This window comes from Peromyscus californicus, unplaced genomic scaffold, assembly GCF_007827085.1.
Source record: "Peromyscus californicus insignis strain IS unplaced genomic scaffold, ASM782708v3 Scaffold_13__1_contigs__length_99412109, whole genome shotgun sequence".
Classification (NCBI taxonomy): Eukaryota; Metazoa; Chordata; class Mammalia; order Rodentia; family Cricetidae; genus Peromyscus; species Peromyscus californicus.
This window is the reverse complement of record NW_026294424.1, coordinates 79366918-79385871: the sequence shown is the minus strand read 5'-3', so window position 1 is coordinate 79385871 and position 18954 is coordinate 79366918. Positions and strand designations below refer to the sequence as shown.

Sequence of the window (18954 nt, the reverse complement as noted above, 5' to 3'; positions counted from 1 at the left end):
TCAAAGTAGTACTGACACTTTGTCTACATAGCACACTCTGAGAGACGGAAGTTGATCTTCAATAAGCACTATCATTGCTCTGGAACTGAATAAGCAACTTGTCACACAACTTAGAGGCAAACTTCATTGGGATCCAAATTAGAGAAGTTTGAGCAGAATTTAAAATGAAAGCAAGCTGTGATTCTCCTGAAGAGCTTCAGTCTCTGTCTGTCAGGTCCTCTCTGTTAAACTCTCAATCTCCATGGATTCCTGTGACCATGCACTTTCTTAAACTTTTTCCAGTTGTGACTCCTTTTGTCCTAAGAAATGTTTTCTGACTGGCTTGAAACTCACTATGTAGACCAGACTGACCTTGAACTCACAGAGACCTGCCTACCTCTGGCTCTGCCTCTGAGTACAGGGATTAAAGGACATGAGCCACCACACCAGGCTTTCATAAGAAATGTTTATATATTCCCCAGTGTATAGAATGTAAATTAGAGACACAAAGCAAACATTTACTGATAATAAATTATAAATAAATTTCAAATAATCACACAAAGTAATAGGTGTTAAAAATATCACCATGAAAGAAATTATTAATTTAGACATCACCTTGTTGAATGTTCTTTTATATATCTTTTCCCATTTAATAAAGACAAAAGCAATTTGTATACTAATGAGGTAGATATTATTGTTTATATTTACATAAAGATTTAATCTTGGCTTGATATCTGATACAGCCAAATTCTAAGTATCTGCAAGGTCTTTCAGTTAACTAGTAGTTTGATTTGATAATTATCATTAATGACACATTCCATGTAAGTAGGTAGTACAAAATGCTAAAGCATGTTTAGGGCCTATCTTAGTTAGTGTTACTATTGGTGTGATGAAACACCATGACCAAACACAACTTGGGGAGGAAAGGGTATAATTCACTTACAGTTCCATATAACAGTTCATCATCAAAAGCAATGAAGGCAGGAACTCAAACAGGGGAGGAACCTGAAGGAAGCTGATGCAGAGGCCATGGAGGAGTGCTTAGTCCTCATGGCTTGATCAACCTGCTTTCTTATAGAACCCAGAGCCACCAGCCCAAGAGTGACACCACCCACATTGGACTTGGCCCTCTCCTATCAATCACCAATTAAGAAAACTCCCTACAGGCTTGCTTATTGCCTGATCTTATGGAATCATTTTCTTAACTGAGGGGCTCTCTCTTCTCAGATGACTGTACCATGTGTCAAGTTGACATAAAACTGGCCGGCACAGAGCTAGTTTAAAAATTATTGGAAATTCTCCCAATCTCAAGCCAAAATTTATTTGACTTACATTTTTTAAATGAACTTCATGCTAGCAATTCAAACAGCAATTTTAAAAATCAAACATTCTAAGATATACAATGCAAAGATGCATTGTTTTGGTACTCATATATTCAGGACTAACAGTGGGAAATTATTAAATGTCTTTGTTTCCTATGATTAAATCATACCTATACTAAAAATGCTGTCATGCATGACACAATAGTCTAAACCTAATCCAAGATGTCTCTGGCAGCAGTGCATAACCCAAGGACGAAGGGTCCAAACACTGCTTACAACTTACCTTGAGCACACTAATACCTCCTTACTCACAGCTTTCTCCATTCACTCTGTTCTTAAAAATTAAATAGGGAATTTAGTTACATCATTTGTACTAAGAAACCATCTGCTTGGTGCTCAACCCATGAGCATCCTAAAGTTCTTGGAGCTACCAAAGATCCAAACCTGGAAAGAGATAGTCATAAACAGTTACTCATGAGAAGTCCTCATATCCACACCATAACGCCATGTAGTATTTCAGTGCCTAGCTAAATATTGAAAGGATCAAGCTTCACTATGGGGATCAGGACCCAGCTTCTTATTGACATAGCAGATGTCTAATGGCGTCACTCAGTTCCAGGTGGATTGGGTCAGATATGTGAGATCAGCTCAACCTTAATCAAGCACATGTAAAACTGAGAGAAGCTAACAGTAAAAAAAATGGCATAAGAAATAGTATATACTCAGCAATACAAAAGCGCATAAGAGAAAAAAACAAATATATCTTTTTAAAATATTTAATGTCATTAGAATATAATCATACATATAGACACATAGTATTAAACCTTGTTATCCTTAAATTATTCTCAAACATCTTCTAAAACATAAACCACAAAATGTGTATATAACTTTCCCCATTAAAATGAAGGTAATTTTTGTGCTTTTATTAAGATTCTACACAATATGTAAAAACATCAGGACACATATAAAATGTAAAGAGGAGAAACTACATAAAGCCCAACGGTGGTACACACCGAGGTCTGAGACGCCTTCCTATGCCAACTGCATCCATCACACAGACACAAACACACATGCCTTTCTTATGGTACAGTAAAATATATGCCATTGCCTTCTTTTCTTCAAAAAAGTCTTCATTTAATTTTATATGTTTACATATTAATGGATTAAGAAGTACACCATTTAAATATCTAATAAGCGTTATAGCATATAGGTACATAATATTTTATTTATATACTCCTTTATACACATATTTTTAAAATTCTTTCAGGAGGTTTTGTTTGATTTTTGTGGGGTTTTTTTTGGTTTGTGTGGGGAGCTTTTTGGTACAACTGATGTATATTATTGTCACCTTTATCACATGCTAAATTCTCCCTGTTCTTTCTTCTGCCTTCTGCTCTCTTCCACAAGACCAGTCTTTGCCGACATCGTTATCAAGTTATATATAAAGGACTGTATCTTCATAATATATAGTTAACGTTTAAATTTTTCCTTGAATTTTGATGTGTGATTTTCATAGTTAATATATACATGCATCCTTCTGTAGAAGAATAAATGCTTACGGGAAGAGTCAGCATTCAAACAAGGGCATCATGACTCTGAATAGAAGAGCTGCCATTTCTTGGTGGTAATAAGATAAATAGGTCTCTGCAAGCCACAACTATTATCTTCTCCAAAATACACATAACAACATTCTTATAACAAACAAGACAATGGAAGACAGAGATCAGAGGAGTATGAGTTCCAGGACTGACGCCTTTTCTTAAAGAAAGGAATAAAGGGCTCAGCTGTTAAAAGCTATGCTCCAAAATAAAGGGGGAAAGCAACTGTTTTTGATTTATCTTAGTCTTATTTTTTACATTTTTTAATGTTTTAATTTGTTGTTTATTTGAAAGTAGATTCTTCTCTCATTCAATACATCACAAACACAGTTTCCACTCCCTCCACTCCTCCCACCTCCCCTTTATCTTCCCTCTCCCCCAGATCCACTCCCCTAAATCTTTGAATTTCAAGAAAGTGACAGAATATGATAATGAATAGTAAAGAAGACCACAAAACATCATCGCTGCTATGCGTCTCACAGATAACACGCTGCAGTGGCCAAATAACAGACTAGAAAAGGTGATTTATAGAACACACGGAGAGCTGCTGCAGTGTTTCATTCCGAAAGGCAAAAATGGAACAACTATACTTTAATTCTACCTACTCTACTAATATATATAATACTGGTCACTTATGTTTTAATCTTTAGAATTTACTAAAATGACACATAATTCACACTAGTCTTTAAAAACCATAAATGTGACTGGCAAGAATGCTAGAGTATGCTTTTTTTTCTCTTTCTTTATTCTTCTTTCATACACTATATACTGACTGCAGTTTCCCATCCTTCTACTCCTCCCAGTCCTCCACACACACTCCCCTCTCCCTCAGATCCACTGCTCCTCCATTTCCTTTCAGAATACAGTAGGCCTCCCAGAAAAGAGATTTCTATAACATGAAGAGAGGGTTGAGGAAAACACAAAATCCTTTCTTCTTCATTGTTTACTTAGTTTCCCCCAATGCTATAAAATATCAATAAAACAGATTATAAAACCAAATGAGTAAAATAATTAATTCATTTGAGTAGCCTGGTAAGGAGCAGTTATGACTCAAGTACCTAATAAACATAGTAACTCACGTCTTTTTACATAAATAACTGAAATATAGACCACTTAATGATAGAAATAGCTCATATTACACTATATAATTTAGTGATTTATGTCTTTTTTCTTTAAAGTTTCTGTATTTCCTTAATTTTTAAAAAGGAAACATGAATTATTTTAATAAGGCCAAAGTTTCACTATTTTTAAGAAAATTTAAGGTCTGTATGGGGAAAAACAAATTGTTTTCCATATCAATGGCTCTGCTATTAATATGTTAATGGGAATCGATATTTAAAAGTTATAGTGTTATAGAAATCATATAAATTTTATCAGCTGAAGAAAAGTTGACTTCACATCCTGAATAAATATGATGTCCAGCATGCTGCCTAATTCCCCATTTCTGATTTCGCATGTTGACATACATTGGGGTGCAACCACATCATATAAGTGAAAGCAATCCACTCTCTATTATAAAACCTCCTGACCTTGTACCACAGGAGAACTCTGACACAGTATTCCTTGTTAACTGTGAAACTGAACTTTATACCCAAGACAACTACCTCTACTAGGAAACAGCTAGGGTTGTTAGGTCAAGAAATTATCAACAAATGCTATATGTAATGACTGCAGATTAAGCAAGAATCAAAAATAACAGGGAAAACACTGTTCTTTGCTTCTTTTCACTCTCTTTTCAGATTTTTCAACACTAATCAGACTTAATCATCTAATTAATCACTAATTAGCCTTAATCTAATTTCATCCATTTAAAGCACAATCATTGGGGACCACACACGTATTTATCGAATTGTATGAAAGGGTTTCCCTAATGTTGACTTGAGTCTACCCCAACTACCTCATTCACAAATAGCAAATCATATATTATAAGGTTTCGTGGAGTAAAACATTTGATGTAGTTAGAGTGACTTGTATTGAGGGCGTGCCCTGTCCAGATCATTTTTGATTAACAGCTGTGAAATAGGAACCACATTGGAAGGTTACACTATCTGCCTATGTTGGTCCTGTGCTGTAACAAGACCAACCAGACCTCACCTGGTAGATTTCTACTTCTCATCGTATAAGCCCCACATTACAGAGTCGTTAAAATGGAAAGGAGAGATGGCAATTACAGTGAGATTATTTTCCCATTGTCTTTCCACAGATTACTGATGCATTCCGACAATCAAATTTAAAAAGTGATTTTATCAGAACACATGTTGTCAAACTGAGGTAAGTGAAAGCATATCAAAAACCATATTTGCAAAGATGCAACATAGTATGTTTGACTTCTGTTTGCACTATGGATATTAAATGGCACGTTCATATAGTTATTATAAAAATAGTAAGAAAACGGGCCAACTTAAAAGACAAAGTAAAATGTTGTATTTATTTTGCTATTGATATAAACAACCATATCACTGCATTCTTAATGCGAGAAGGAAGAAAAGATACAAGAAAAGCTGGTGTGAGGGGACAGTAACAGAGCCATGCTACTGTGTAAATCCACTGGATATCATAAAGAAGTCTATATAAAATGTGCCTCCTCAAGTTGCACAATACTTGGGATGTATTCATCCAAGATCAGCACACCATGCCACCACCAGAAGTAAGTTTTTGTCTTCATTTGCCTGGAATGTCATAATAAAAGGATGATATTGTAGCAAAACCCATGACGAGTCTGTAGTGGACTAATTGCATGAGTCACAGCACGCAGGCTTTGGGAATCTGCTACTTCATGTGACATGATAAAAGAGGCTTTTCCAGAGAAAACAGTCACACTGAGCAATGTTCCCAGAAATGTCCTAAATGCCCACATTGCTCAACCCTTCACATGACAATGTGAAAATTCTTTATTATGCAAAAAGGGTGCATGAATGCCTTCTCAGGTATTAATTAACATCACAAAACAATAGGCAGAATTATAGTTAAATTGAGCTTTGATGAGGAATTAGAGGCTGAAGAAGAAACGACAGGAAGAGTACAAAACACACTTCTATCTGCTCAGTGCGCATTCCTTTGGGTGCTTTGTTGTGTCTGTACTAGCTTGTAATGTTCAGTTTCAAGTCAACACTGGAGGAGTAGATGGGAAAAGCCATCACACCTTTGTTCCTTTTGTTAACTTCCCACTTGCCATCAATCCATAGTCTGTCTTCTGGCCACACTCCAAAATACAAGGTGTTCTTGTCATTTTCATCAACAGCATCCAAATCACAAAATCTAAGAAAATCACTTTAGTTCTGCTCTTGGACCTCTGAGCACCATTTGTTAGCTTGTCCTTGAAATATTGTTCCCTGACTCTTAGGTCTCTTCACAGCCATGATTTTCCTGTTACCTATCTAGATATCCTCTCTATATTTTTTGCTAGTATGGTCTTCACATGTTGAGCATGAATATGCACCGTGAGTCACAAATCTCAGTTCACATTCTTGCCTTTCAGTGGCTTCATGGTCTTTGTTGATTATTCTTGAAGTTGCATCTCTGACATGGTGATCTTTCATCCCCATATATGAATAAACAGAGCCATATTTTTTAGATAACTTAAAATTAATATACAGAGGTCTATACCTGTCTAAACTCCTCAGTCGAGTGTATTAGTCTATAAGCATTATCTATCCCAGTATTTGGTATTGCCATCAACTAGTTGCTTGGAGTCATTTCAATTCTTGACTCTCTCACAAACCCACATACCCCGTTTCCTAGTTTTTGTAGTTAGATTACTGAAATACCTCCCAGTTCCATAACTTTCAATGTAACGTAATTGTCCTTCTCTTTCCTAGACTTTAACAGTCTCCAAATGAGTCTCCTTACCACTAGTCTTGCCCCACTGAACATATCAAACATAAATATTGTTTTAAGCAAAAATAGCATACTAGTCCCTTAATTAAAACCATTCTAATGGCAATACTTTCCTATTATTATATATGATATGCTTAATGTATTATATTTACATTTATTTACTTGTAAATAAATATGTATCTATAATATACAAAGGTAATATTATAGTATAATAGATATATATGTATATATCTATAAATGGATCCTGATACATACACATATAAATTACACATACAAGCATAGTTTTCTGAATGATTGAGTTTTTTTCAAATTTTTTTTTACTAGTTTAGGGGCTTTCTATTCTAGTTATTCTATTTTACTGAATAGCAATAAAATATGAACAAGAACAGGCATAATTCCCTATCTTTCTTCCAAATGATACAGAAATTTGGTATTCTTGTTTTATTATTATCAGTGATAGTAAGTTATCACTGTGATAATAAATTATGACTAGCAATGTTCTAGCTACACTTTATTTCCTTTTACAGATGTATGAATGTGGTGTGCAGGTATGCATGTGTGTGTGTAGACACATGTGCGTGCAGGTGTACGGGTACAAATGTGAGTGTGTATACAAAGGCCCAAGGGTGTCATTGGATGTCCTCTTTGATCATTGTCCACCTTTTATACTGAGGATCTCTTTCTGGACTTGGAGCTTGCCTTTCAAGCTAATCTTTCCAGTCATCTTATTCTGGGGTTCCTTATCTCTGCTTCCCAGGGACTGGGACTACAGGTAGGCCACCACATCTACTTGGCTTTCACGTGGATTCTAGAGACCTGAACTCTGGTCCAGTGAAGATATAAAATTCTAAGATAGTAGTGAATTTTTCAGCACCTAGAATATTTTGTGACATACTGCCTTCTATTGTTGCTGTGAGGAATTCTCTTCTATGAACTTGCTCTTTCATTTCTTCTTCATGTTCAGCTAATCTTTTCTCTGTTTTTGTTAGAATAATTTCTTGGTCTTTGGAGTTTAGTTTTATTATTATGCATTTGAATTCTTATTTTCTTTTTTTTAGTGTGCTTCAGACTCATTGTAATCTGAGACTTCACGCGTTTATGAATTAGGGATAATATTTACTATCTCTCCTAGTACTACACTTGCTTTCTTTTGATTGAGCTTCTCTTTAGCATTACTTCAGTATTAATGTCTATTGGATCATGTTTGTTTCTTTATCTGATGTTAAACTATGTAACTTCTTCGTATCCATCTCTCACTTAACTGAATTTCTTTAACTTTGACCAAATTTCTTTGTAAACAACTTGTAAAGCTATCCCTTCAGTGAGGATTATTATTATTATTATTTATCTACAAAGGTTTACCCGGTCTTGTTTTGCTTTGTTGAAATAAGGCGTTACTTTACAGCCCAGGAGGGCCTCAGACTAATTTTGATCTCCTGCCTTAACCTCCCAAGTGTGTGGTTACAGGCTCGAGCCACAACATTCCACTTACCTGGTTTTTTTTGGGGGGGGGCAGCGGGGGTAAATTATTCTATTTTTCTGGTATTTATGATTTTTTCTTGTATATCATTAATCACTTCAACTATACTTCTCCACTGGTGATAGTGTTGAGCATGTCAAGGTTCTCCTTTTTTCCTTTTTCCATCAGCTCCTTAATACCTCAAAGATTCTAAGAACACATAAGTAGTATCAATATAGACACAAACATTTTATACCCAGGCTCATGATCCAAAGTTTTCTGGGTAAAAAATAATCTTTTCCCCCTATTTATAGCTGAGTTTTGGAAAAAGACAAACCTTATAGTGAGCAGGGTTTTTTTTTTCTCTTTAATTCATGCTTCCACTAGAGTTCAGTTGTTTGAAATCTAAACACTAACTCTGTTCTTCACTCACCCAAGACCTCACCTCTAGCTGCCATGTAATTGTTAAATGGAAGCCTGTTAACTATCCTAGAGTATGTAACTTAACAGATGGTTTTTGATAGTGGGGATTTCCCTCACTAGCATGTGAGCTCACTTTGGAATCTGAAATAGAATTCGTACCATTTTATCTAACACTTGCACAGCATCTTAAGATTGCTCAGCTTTAGCATCACATAAATTATCATCGTTCCATGTCTGTTGCTCCGTCTAGATCACCCAATCACAAGAGTGGCAACAGTGAAATTTCACCACGGCTATTTACTGAAACTTCGAGCAGTGCCTAGCACCAAAAAATGTTGTTTTGTATTTGTTAAAAAAAAAAAACACTAAATTAGTTCCTGAGACAGACGGTAAGTCTGACATTTAAACTGGCAATTGAGATGAATAGGAGGAAACCAAGACGTGTCTGAGGGATCTCGAGTCACATTTGCCTACTGCGCTTTCCCCCAAAAGAAGCCAACTGTTCTAGTTAGGGTTACTAATGTTGTGATGAAATACCATCACCAAAAGCAACCTGGGTATGGAAGCGGTTATTTGGCTTATGCTTCCACATCACGGTTAATCACTGAGGGAAGTCAGTACAGGAACTCAAACTGAGAAAGAACCTGGAGGCAGGAGCTGATACAGAGACCATGGAGGGGTGCTGCTTACTGGCTTGCTCCTCATGGCTTGCTCAGCCTGCTTTCTTATAGAACCCAGGACTCCCAGCCAGGGGTGTTATCACACACAATGGGTTGGGGTCCCTCCCACATCAATCACTAATCTACAAAATATCCTATAGGCTTGCCTACAGCCTGATCTTATGGAAGCATTTTCTTTTTCTTTTTGTTTTTTAATAGTTTTTTAAGACTTGTTTATTTGTTTGTTTATTTATTTATTTAATGTACATAGGTGTTTTGCCTGCATGTATGTCTGTGTGAAGGTGTCGGATCCCCTGGAATTGGAGTTACAGACAATTGTGAGCAGTCTTGTGGGTGCTAGGAATTGAACCTGGTTCCTCTGAAAGAGCAGCCCATTCTCTTAACCACTGAGCCATCTCTCCAGCCCCCTGGAAGCATTTTCTTAATCGAGATTCCCTTCTCTCAGATGACAAGTTGACATAAAACTAGATAGTACACAAGCCAACACCAGATGGCGGAAGTGGCTTATGATGTTAATTATTTGTAAGTGAGGGTGCAATGAAACCACCAAACTGAGTTACACCATGGGTAGAAAGAAAATTTTCTTGGGATAAGATCAAACTGTTGTCTGGGGGACAGAGAACATCAACTTGTCAGGAAAGCAATCCAATTTGATATGATAGTCAGTGGAGTCTTTGAGATGGTATAAGTTGTTTGAGAACTAGATGCCTCTGCCCAAGGTGGTTGGCCTTTGGGGTGGATAAAGGAGGCAGTGGTTTTCATGATAAACAGAACCATACCTGACAAAATTCCTTAGAAATGATGAATTTAGCCTTCTGCTTATCCAATAACAGTCCTTCTGTTTACCCAGCCAGAGACCTTCTGTTTAGGACATTGTCATCAGCACTGCCGAACTGGAGGCCCACTTTGGACCTAACATTATTGATATGAAAAAAGTAGAATGTATCTAGGTTTTTATATCAAGTTAATTGTGAGAAATGAGTCTTTCTGGTCAATCAAAACAGAAATAAAATCTTAATATATGACTATAAATTTGTTGTTGTGTCAGATGAATGGGTCTATGTAACAGAAAATTGATTTTTTTTTTTTGGTTTGTCGAGACAGGGTTTCTCTGTATAGCTTTGCGCCTTTCCTGGATCTCGCTCTGTAGCCCAGGCTGGCCTCGAACTCACAGAGATCCGCCTGCCTCTGCCTCCCGAGTGCTGGGATTAAAGGCATGCGCCACCACCGCCTGGCGAAAATTGATGTTTTAACTCACATAAATTTGGAAGCTCATCAATTTTTAAGTTTGTTTAATACAATAAATATTTTTCTCATCTTGGTAAAGCCTAATAACAGCTAATGTTTATTATAGTGCACTTAGTGTTTTCCATGCATTCTTTCCAAAAGTTCTATTTCAATTTATATATACAATCTTCACAAAAAAACATTTAAAAAAGTAAAATTTCTGAACATAGTAGATTAAGAAACTTACATAGTTTATGAAAAGTCACATGTTGATAGCATTCTTATTTCACAATTCTGTACTGTATGGTGATTACAAAGAACTGTGTTAAAACCAAATTTGAGAGATAGCATTGTGAGATATCATCAAGTGTGCACTGTTATGCGAACATATTCCCAAATGAATTCTTTTAAGGTAGTTTAATCAAGAACAGCACATAAATAGTAGAGAAGTATCAAAAGTGTCTATTTCTTATGACTTACAGGAATGAAGGGAACGGTGTAATCGCAGATGCTGTCATGAAATTTCGATCTAGTAAACGTAGCAATAGAAGATCCATGAAAAGCAGAATTCAATCTGTACTACGAGCACTGAGCAACTCTGGAAACTTGGAAATAACCCCTTCAAATGAGATAACATGCAAGTATCATTTCTATGCCTTTTCATTTTAATATGTCTTTCAAGTTTATTCATTCAAATTCACATATTAATTAAAGGAGACTCTCACCTCATTATTCATAATTGAACTACCAAAACTACACTACTATCAATTCTAAATATAATATATAGTTCTCTAACATGAAACATTCTAAGATGTTCTTTTTTACTAGTTATAAATATTTTAAAAATTTGATTTTATTCTTAAGTGCAATAATTTCAACATGGGAAGAGATCTATTTCCTAGTGTCCACATGAGGGCAATATATTTTAACTTGTTTTACCATATCTTTTTCTATTATTTTGAGCCCTGTATAGAGCAACACGATATTATAAAGAAAACATGTTCACTTTCTTTCTGAAATTGTAAGTTAAAGCTGCTCCAATGGGAGTGAATTTTAGAGGCTGAGATTTAAAAGGACTTTTGGTTTCAGTTTTATTTTTGTAAAATGGGAATGTGATTCCTGACTGATATCTCCAATCTGCATGAGAAAAATATGAAAATGCTTTTTTTAATTTTACAAAATTTATTATGAAAAACTTACAAATAAATAAAAAATGCTTAAAACATATTTGAATTGGCATGTAGTCACTAGACCTATATACAGGATACAGAGGCATTTCAATACATGTATATATTACACAATGATTAGATCCTAGAAAATGACATATCCACCACTTCAGACATTCAACAGTTCTTTGTTTGGAGGACAGTTAAAGTCTTCTCTGCTAAGTATTTTTAAACGTTCATTAATTGTTATCAACCAGTCAGTAGAGCATAAGACTCTTAATCTCTGGGTGGTGGGTTCATGCCCCACATTGGGCACCAGGTAATGCAAGAAATCCACAAAGTCTGCTTAAAGGGCAAATGGATTTATTAAGAAAGGAAAACTTACAAGACAGAACAGAGGAATTGTCACAGGGTCCTGGAAAGGTGAGGCACAGTCCCACGCTGTTCTTCTGCCTGAGACTGTCCTAGCATCCAAGTCCTACGAGGGAGTGAAGAGAGCGGTCTATGTGCATCTCAGGTCTTAAGGGTAGCCCCAAGCAGGTACTTCAATGTCATAGGTAGGTGGGACAGTTACCTGCTACATCTCTAGAGGTGATGCTTTAAGGTCATAGATAGAACAGGTATCCACCAAAACCATAGTTCATAATAACTGTAAAACATGAAAAGGGATCCTTCTTACCCATACTTACCTGGCAGCCCATTGTCCATCCTCTCCCCATTCTTCCCTCCTAGATACCCTCCTGTATAGGTGCAGATTAAAAGTATCCTATTCCCTACTTCTTTAAGTTTAATGTTTTAGTTTCCACATACAAGTGAGAAATACAGTACTTGTTAGCTTGTGCCTGACTTATTCTTACTAGGCACAATGCCTTCTTGTTCTATGTTATTTCAAATGACAGAATTCTGCTGTTTTATTGCTACATAATGTTCCACTGGGCTTATGTACCACTTCTTCCTGTATCTTTGTAAATTACTGATGGGAATTGTGCTGGCTAGATTTTTGTCTACTTGACACAAGCTAGGGTCATCTGAGAGGGGGAAACTCAACCTATAGGCAAGCCTGTGGGTCATTTTCTTTCTTTACGATTGATATGAGAGGGCCCAGCCTGCTCTTTGGGGTGGTACTCCTCGGCAAGTGGTCTTCGAGTGTATTAAAAAAAAAAAAAGAAAACAAATTGAGCGAGTCAGATGTAGCCAGCCAATAAGCAGTACTCCCTCATGGCCTCTGCTGCAAGTTCCTGCCTCCAAGTTACTGCCTTGAGTTTCTGTCCTGACTTCTCCAGTGATGGATTGTGATCTGGTGTTGTGAACCAAAATAACCGCCCCCACACACACACACACATGCACACACTTCTCTTGATCATGGTGTTTCATCATAGCAGTAGAAGTCTAATGAATACAAAAAATTGATACCAGGTTCATGGGGTATTTCTTTGATAGACTTCAGATTGGTTTGGGCCAATTGTGTAAAGACTTTGGAACTTTAGGCTAGCAAAGCCATTGAGTGTTCAGAGCATAATGAGCTACTATGAGAACTCACAAAATAATACTGAGATTAATACAGATGATAGTGGCATGGCTTGTGAAGTTTCAGAGTGAAGTTGACGGGGCCATTTTATAGACTCTATTGGGGCCATTCAACGTTTATCCGTGGTTCTAGTTATCTAGGGCTGAAGGATTAACTGTGATTAAGAAGAGGCCAGGATCATTAGGGGAAATCTGGCAAGTGTTTCCTCAGGGTCATCACACAGAAACTGTGGTCCAGAGGGGGCTAAGGTTATACCTGGTTCTGGCAGCTGAACTTGGTAATATGTAAGTCTCTTAGGTGGCAGTGGTTTTGAAGGCGTAAATAGGTCATAAAGGCCAGATGAGGTTTGGTACAGTGAGAGGTCAGGAGAGGACGTTGGTGCAAGTGCAACCTCATTGGCAGTAGACGTCCCAGGACTAAAGGGTTTACGTAGGGAACTTTAGGCTTGGCATCATGTAGTAGGGCAGATTCCCCGAAAAGAGCCCAGAAAAGGCTACTGATGTAGGTACAGACCAGTTGCAGACGGGACCAAGCATGCTGTAGATGACACTACCATGGGGTGTTACCAAGGACAGTAACAGGTATGGAGTAAAGGCAGCCAGAAGCCTACTGTGGCGACAGGGGTAAGTCCAGAGGATCATGGGTGAGTGCCAGAAGTCTGACACTGAGCTTTGTTCTGTAGGACTTTCGTTTTGTTCTGATTTGACAGTGACTGTATTCTGGTCATTCCCTCTTGGAATAAGAAAGTCTTTTACTAATTTTGATTTGATAGGAACACACAAATATGAAACCTTTGATATTTTAGAGAAACTTTGCAATTTTAGAGTGACACTGTATATTTTAAAGAGACTGAACTTTAAGCATTTTTAAGCTTTAAAGACTGTGGGACTTTAAAACAGTTTAAATGCTTTATATTGTGATATTAATATTCACATTCCATGTTGGGGACAAACAAGAAAGGAAAATTTGTTGTAGAGTGTGTCAAGTTGACAAGGGGTCGACTTTCCTGGCTAGTGTTTTGGCAATTTGACATAAGCTGGAGTCACTTGGGAAGAGGAACCTCAATTGAAAACGTTCTCTGACAAAATAGGCCTGTGAGCAAGCCAGCGGGTTGTGTTTTTGGTTAACGATTGATGTGGATAAGCCCAGCCCATTGTAAGTGGTGCCAACCTTGGTCCTGGATATTTTAAGAAAGTAGGCTGTGCAAGTCATGAGAAGGAAGCCGGTAAGCAGCACTCCTCTGTTGCCTCTGTTTCATTCCTGCCTCCAGGTTCCAGCCTTGACCTCCTGTCCTGCCTTCCCTCAGTGATGGAGGTGGAACCTGAAAGTTGTTAGCCAAAGTAAACTTTTCCTCTCAGGTTGCTTTTGGTCACAGTATTTACCACAGTTATATCTAAACAACATCTTGATGATTTTGAGCAGTTCTACAATGCACATGAGGTGTGATATCACTCTGACAACTAACTTTGATTACCCAGCAGGGGATAGCTGGATCATATCGTGGCTCTTTTTCTAATCTTTCTTTCTGAGAGACCCCCCGACCATTTTCCAAATAGCAATGGTAATCAACAGATAAGTTTTGTTCACACTATTGTTCCTTCTATTATAATATATTCCTTCTATTACCCAGAACACGATACATTAATAGATAGTCAATAAGTAATTGTTCCATGACTGAAATAAATGAACTATTTAATAAAGAACACCCCTCTGGCTCTGCCTGCACTACTGGTAGAAGTCATGACTTCATAATGAGCTCAAGATCAAATGTTTTTTGTAGCCCCAACCCTAGTCTAGAATGTACTTACTACAACAGTACTACAGGTTACAAGTGTTAGAGGCTTAACTGACAGTAAATAATCACTGCATTAGACCCACAAAGTTCTCTGAATGTCTTCATTTCCCTTTCTTGAACTCTCTTCTCTCATTCCAACTAAAGATGTTTATCCCAGTAAAGAACTTCTAGACACTGCTCCAATTCCATGGTTTCACTGTGTCCTGACTGTGATCACTCACCGACTAGTCTAAGTAAGCAAATATTACCTGTTCTCCTACACATTAAAGGATACTTCCAAAGTGCTTCTTGGACATTTGTTATATATTTGGCAGAGTGCTGAGGATTTTGCAAATCAATAGCAGTTTCTACCTTACAGAGGCGCATAGTCAAGCTGAGGTAAAAAAATATATATATATATTCTAACTGTTAGATAACAGACTTGACAATCAAGAGAAGATATACAGAGTCAGAATATAGTTGAGTGGAGAGCATTTCCATTGTAGGAATAAGGCTCTGGCTTCTTTGTAAAACATGAAAAAAAAAAAAGAAGAGAAGCAAGAGAAAAGATTTATCAGATCAAGCCTACCCAATAAAGACAGTGACTGATATAGGGATCCAGAAAAGAAAGAGATTAGAGGACAGATGAACTCACAAACATGAGAAGGATCTCTATATCCTGAGATATGGAAAGAAGAAGCTTTGCTGAGAGGGAGGGATGGAGAAAAATCATGTACTCTAACAGAATGCTTTGGCAGGACAATGAAACAAGAGCTGATGGATATCCCATAGGTTCTTTTACTCCCATAAAGAAAGCATAGACAAGGGCCCAGGATCACAGAGTCAATTTGTTGGCAGTTAGGATTCAAACTCAAGTCTTCCTTGTTCAAAGAAGAAAGAAAAGTCATCAATTGTTTTCCCTGCTTCCAACAGGATGACTCAGCCCTACTGATGCTTACAAAAGCAAATGAAGCACACAAACTTTATGAAACTGGGAATAATTTTGTCATAAACTGTTTTTAAAGACTGTGATAACTTGTCTTATTAAGTTCTGTTTCATTTTATTGAAAATAAGAAGATTGATGGCAAACTAAACATTATCAAATCTAGAACATAATCTGACATAGCTTCAGAAAGTATCAGTCCTATAAAATAATAACAGGGAAATCAACTTGAAAGTATCATAACTGTACAAATGTCAAACAACAAAAGTATGGAGTAGGAAAGAGGATGAGAATCATTCAAAGGAATGAAAATGAGAAAAACGATATTTTAGACTAGGTCTAACTTCCTATAAGTATGGTACTTCTTAATAAATGAGAGAACATAAGTAGCAAATTTTAGATAAAACGTGTCCATACTGAGTTTGAGATGACTGACTACATGACCTGCCTTAGGAAACTGTGTTGAATGCAGACCTGGAAATAGAGCATACCAACTGTCACTACCCAATGCTGACATTGTTGTCTTGTCTGACACTCCCAACAACCCTGCATGCAACACGTGTAGTAGCCTACTGACTGTTGCACAACGCACATCTTACATCCTGGAGCAGAGATTCTATCTTACCTTCTGTTCAGAATGTCTTTTCCCTTCTTGTCTTCATGTATCATTCCCTAGAGTTTCAAAGTACAGTGTAAACGTCCTTCCTGATGACATCTGGGACTCTCCTGGTATCATTACCTTTTCCTGAACTTGACTTCTTCATTTGTAATAATTCCTTGGTTAGTATCAACATGTAAATAATAAGTTGAGGGAGTGTCTGTTTTGCTCACTATTGAAGAAACAGCACACAGTGAAGTAACACATGCATATACCAATGTCTACTCATATGATTGGCTTCTATGTGATATCACATTGAACCCTAATAACTGCTTATGGCTTTCTTTTGCCAAGAGAAATGAGTGACTTTGGAGCAGGGAAGTGTGCTAAGTATTTCATGAAGGATGTAAGCACAAACTTCCAACAGCCTGTGTGCAACAACAAACTAGGATGAGGTTGCAAAGAGAGGTTTCTGGGGCACATGACTCAGAAGTTCTTTCCAAAGGCTAGAGGTGGAGCCCGGGAATCTGAATTTCGGCAAACCCTCCCAGTGACTGTGCTTCTGGTTACCCTATAGCACTGAGCTTCATGAAATCAAGGTGAAATGATTTTCAGCTTACATTTTGTTGATCTTATTCTCACTCTTTCTTTTTTAATGCTAGCGCTCACTGACCAGGATACGGAAAATTTTTTGACTCAAGGTAAGTTTTTTAATTCTTTTGTAAGTACTTATCAAATTATAAGGATTTTAAATCCACGTCCTTTGAGCTCTTGGCCCAAAGCCTTATCTGTGAAGTTGGTGCCTTCATTCTGAGTTCATTCTGCAGGGTTCTTGTAGAAAGCAGGCACTGCTCTGATGTAATCATGTTTAAGTAATTTCTCCTCCTAGAGAAAAAAGAATGAAACCACAGTGGAGTATAATCCACTTGACACTCAACATCGAGCTCCGGGCAATTTTTTTGGCAGTTCTGGGAAGCTTTGTTTCCCGTGGCTCTAAAGCAGTGTTTCTATAGACTTGTAAATTACTTTTGATGACAACATTCATGTAGCTTTTTTGAACTACCAGAGTGGTTTGCTTTGTTGTGGATTTGGATTAATCATAAGGTAATATATTATAAAAAGTATTTTCAGTTTGAAGCCTATAACTTGAAGGGAAAGTCGTGTTCCAATATCACTCCATATATACTTTCAGGCTAAGAGGACAGGCATAGAATTCTTAGAAACATGAAATTTGCTTCTCAGATCAACCAAATATAGTTAGAAATCAGTTTCATATACTTAGGTTTTTGATTTATTTTAAATACTTAGGAGATTTTAAAAGGTAATGATACTTCACTCCAAGGTATTTTTCAATTCGATTCTATATTTAATTTATAATTATATTTGAGCAAAACTGTAATAAAATAAGTCACTAAGGAATTTATTTGGAGAAGGCAGAAAGGAAATGCATATCCATGTATAGTCTTAATTAATGTCTAATCCTCTTTTATTTGGAAATTTGTAAGAAAACAAATGTTCAGGATTAGCAACCTATTACCAACCCAGCAATAAAAATTATTATTAGTGATATACCTCTATTATTACTAATAAATATTAGACTAAATACAAGAAGAAATATTATAAGGTTTTGGGTTGAGAAGAACTGAGCAAATTAACCCACACCGGTCCATTTCACTCTGTAATTGAAATGTTTGTAAGATTCTTAAGGTATTTAAATAAAGTTATATTCTTTTTTTTTTTTTTTTTTTTTTTTTTTTTTTGGTTTTTCGAGACAGGGTTTCTCTGTGTAGCTTTGCGCCTTTCCTGGAACTCACTTGGTAGTCCAGGCTGGCCTCGAACTCACAGAGATCCGCCTGGCTCTGCCTCCCGAGTGCTGGGATTAAAGGCATGCGCCACCACCGCCCGGCTATATTCTATTTTTAAATTATATTTTTAATGTGTGTCTCTATATACACATATGCTATGGCATGACTATAAAGGATTATATGGGTCTCAGGAATTAAACTTACATTGTCTGGCTTAGAGGCAGGCTCCTTCAGGGTAGAGCCATTTCAGCAGGCCTACACCTGTATTCTAGAAATTAGAACCTTCTATCACAGTTGGTTCCTTCCAACGGTACTCTTACTTATACACAGCTAGGAAAGGAAATCCAAAACATCCATGATGAACTACAATGCGAATTAGGAAGCTTCTGGATGCACTGGTTTGATTCCAACTTCACTATGTACATGTATCTCTCCTCAAAACAATAGTTTCTGACTTGATCCATGGTGTGCAACTGCAAGTCAGTATTTCCAACAAGTTCCCAGGAGTAATCATTGTATAGGGCCACATGTCATATTTTGAGTAACTAGTCTATTGAGGAAAAGGAAATCTTATAGGAGTTTGGGCCCGATGGTGGCATATCCAGCACTGACCT

At 37.0% G+C, this 18954-nt stretch overlaps 1 protein-coding gene across 1 annotated transcript in view; it reads left to right on the top strand.

Moving 5' to 3' along the window:
- LOC128108775 (transmembrane protease serine 11D-like) overlaps window positions 1–18954 on the top strand; it is a 63950-nt gene that overhangs the window by 34518 nt on the left and 10478 nt on the right. Inside the window, exons 5-7 of the mRNA XM_052735819.1 lie at window positions 5103–5170; window positions 11008–11162; window positions 17198–17236. Coding sequence (XP_052591779.1) covers window positions 5103–5170; window positions 11008–11162; window positions 17198–17236 — 262 coding nt within the window. The remainder of the gene's footprint in view (window positions 1–5102; window positions 5171–11007; window positions 11163–17197; window positions 17237–18954) is intronic.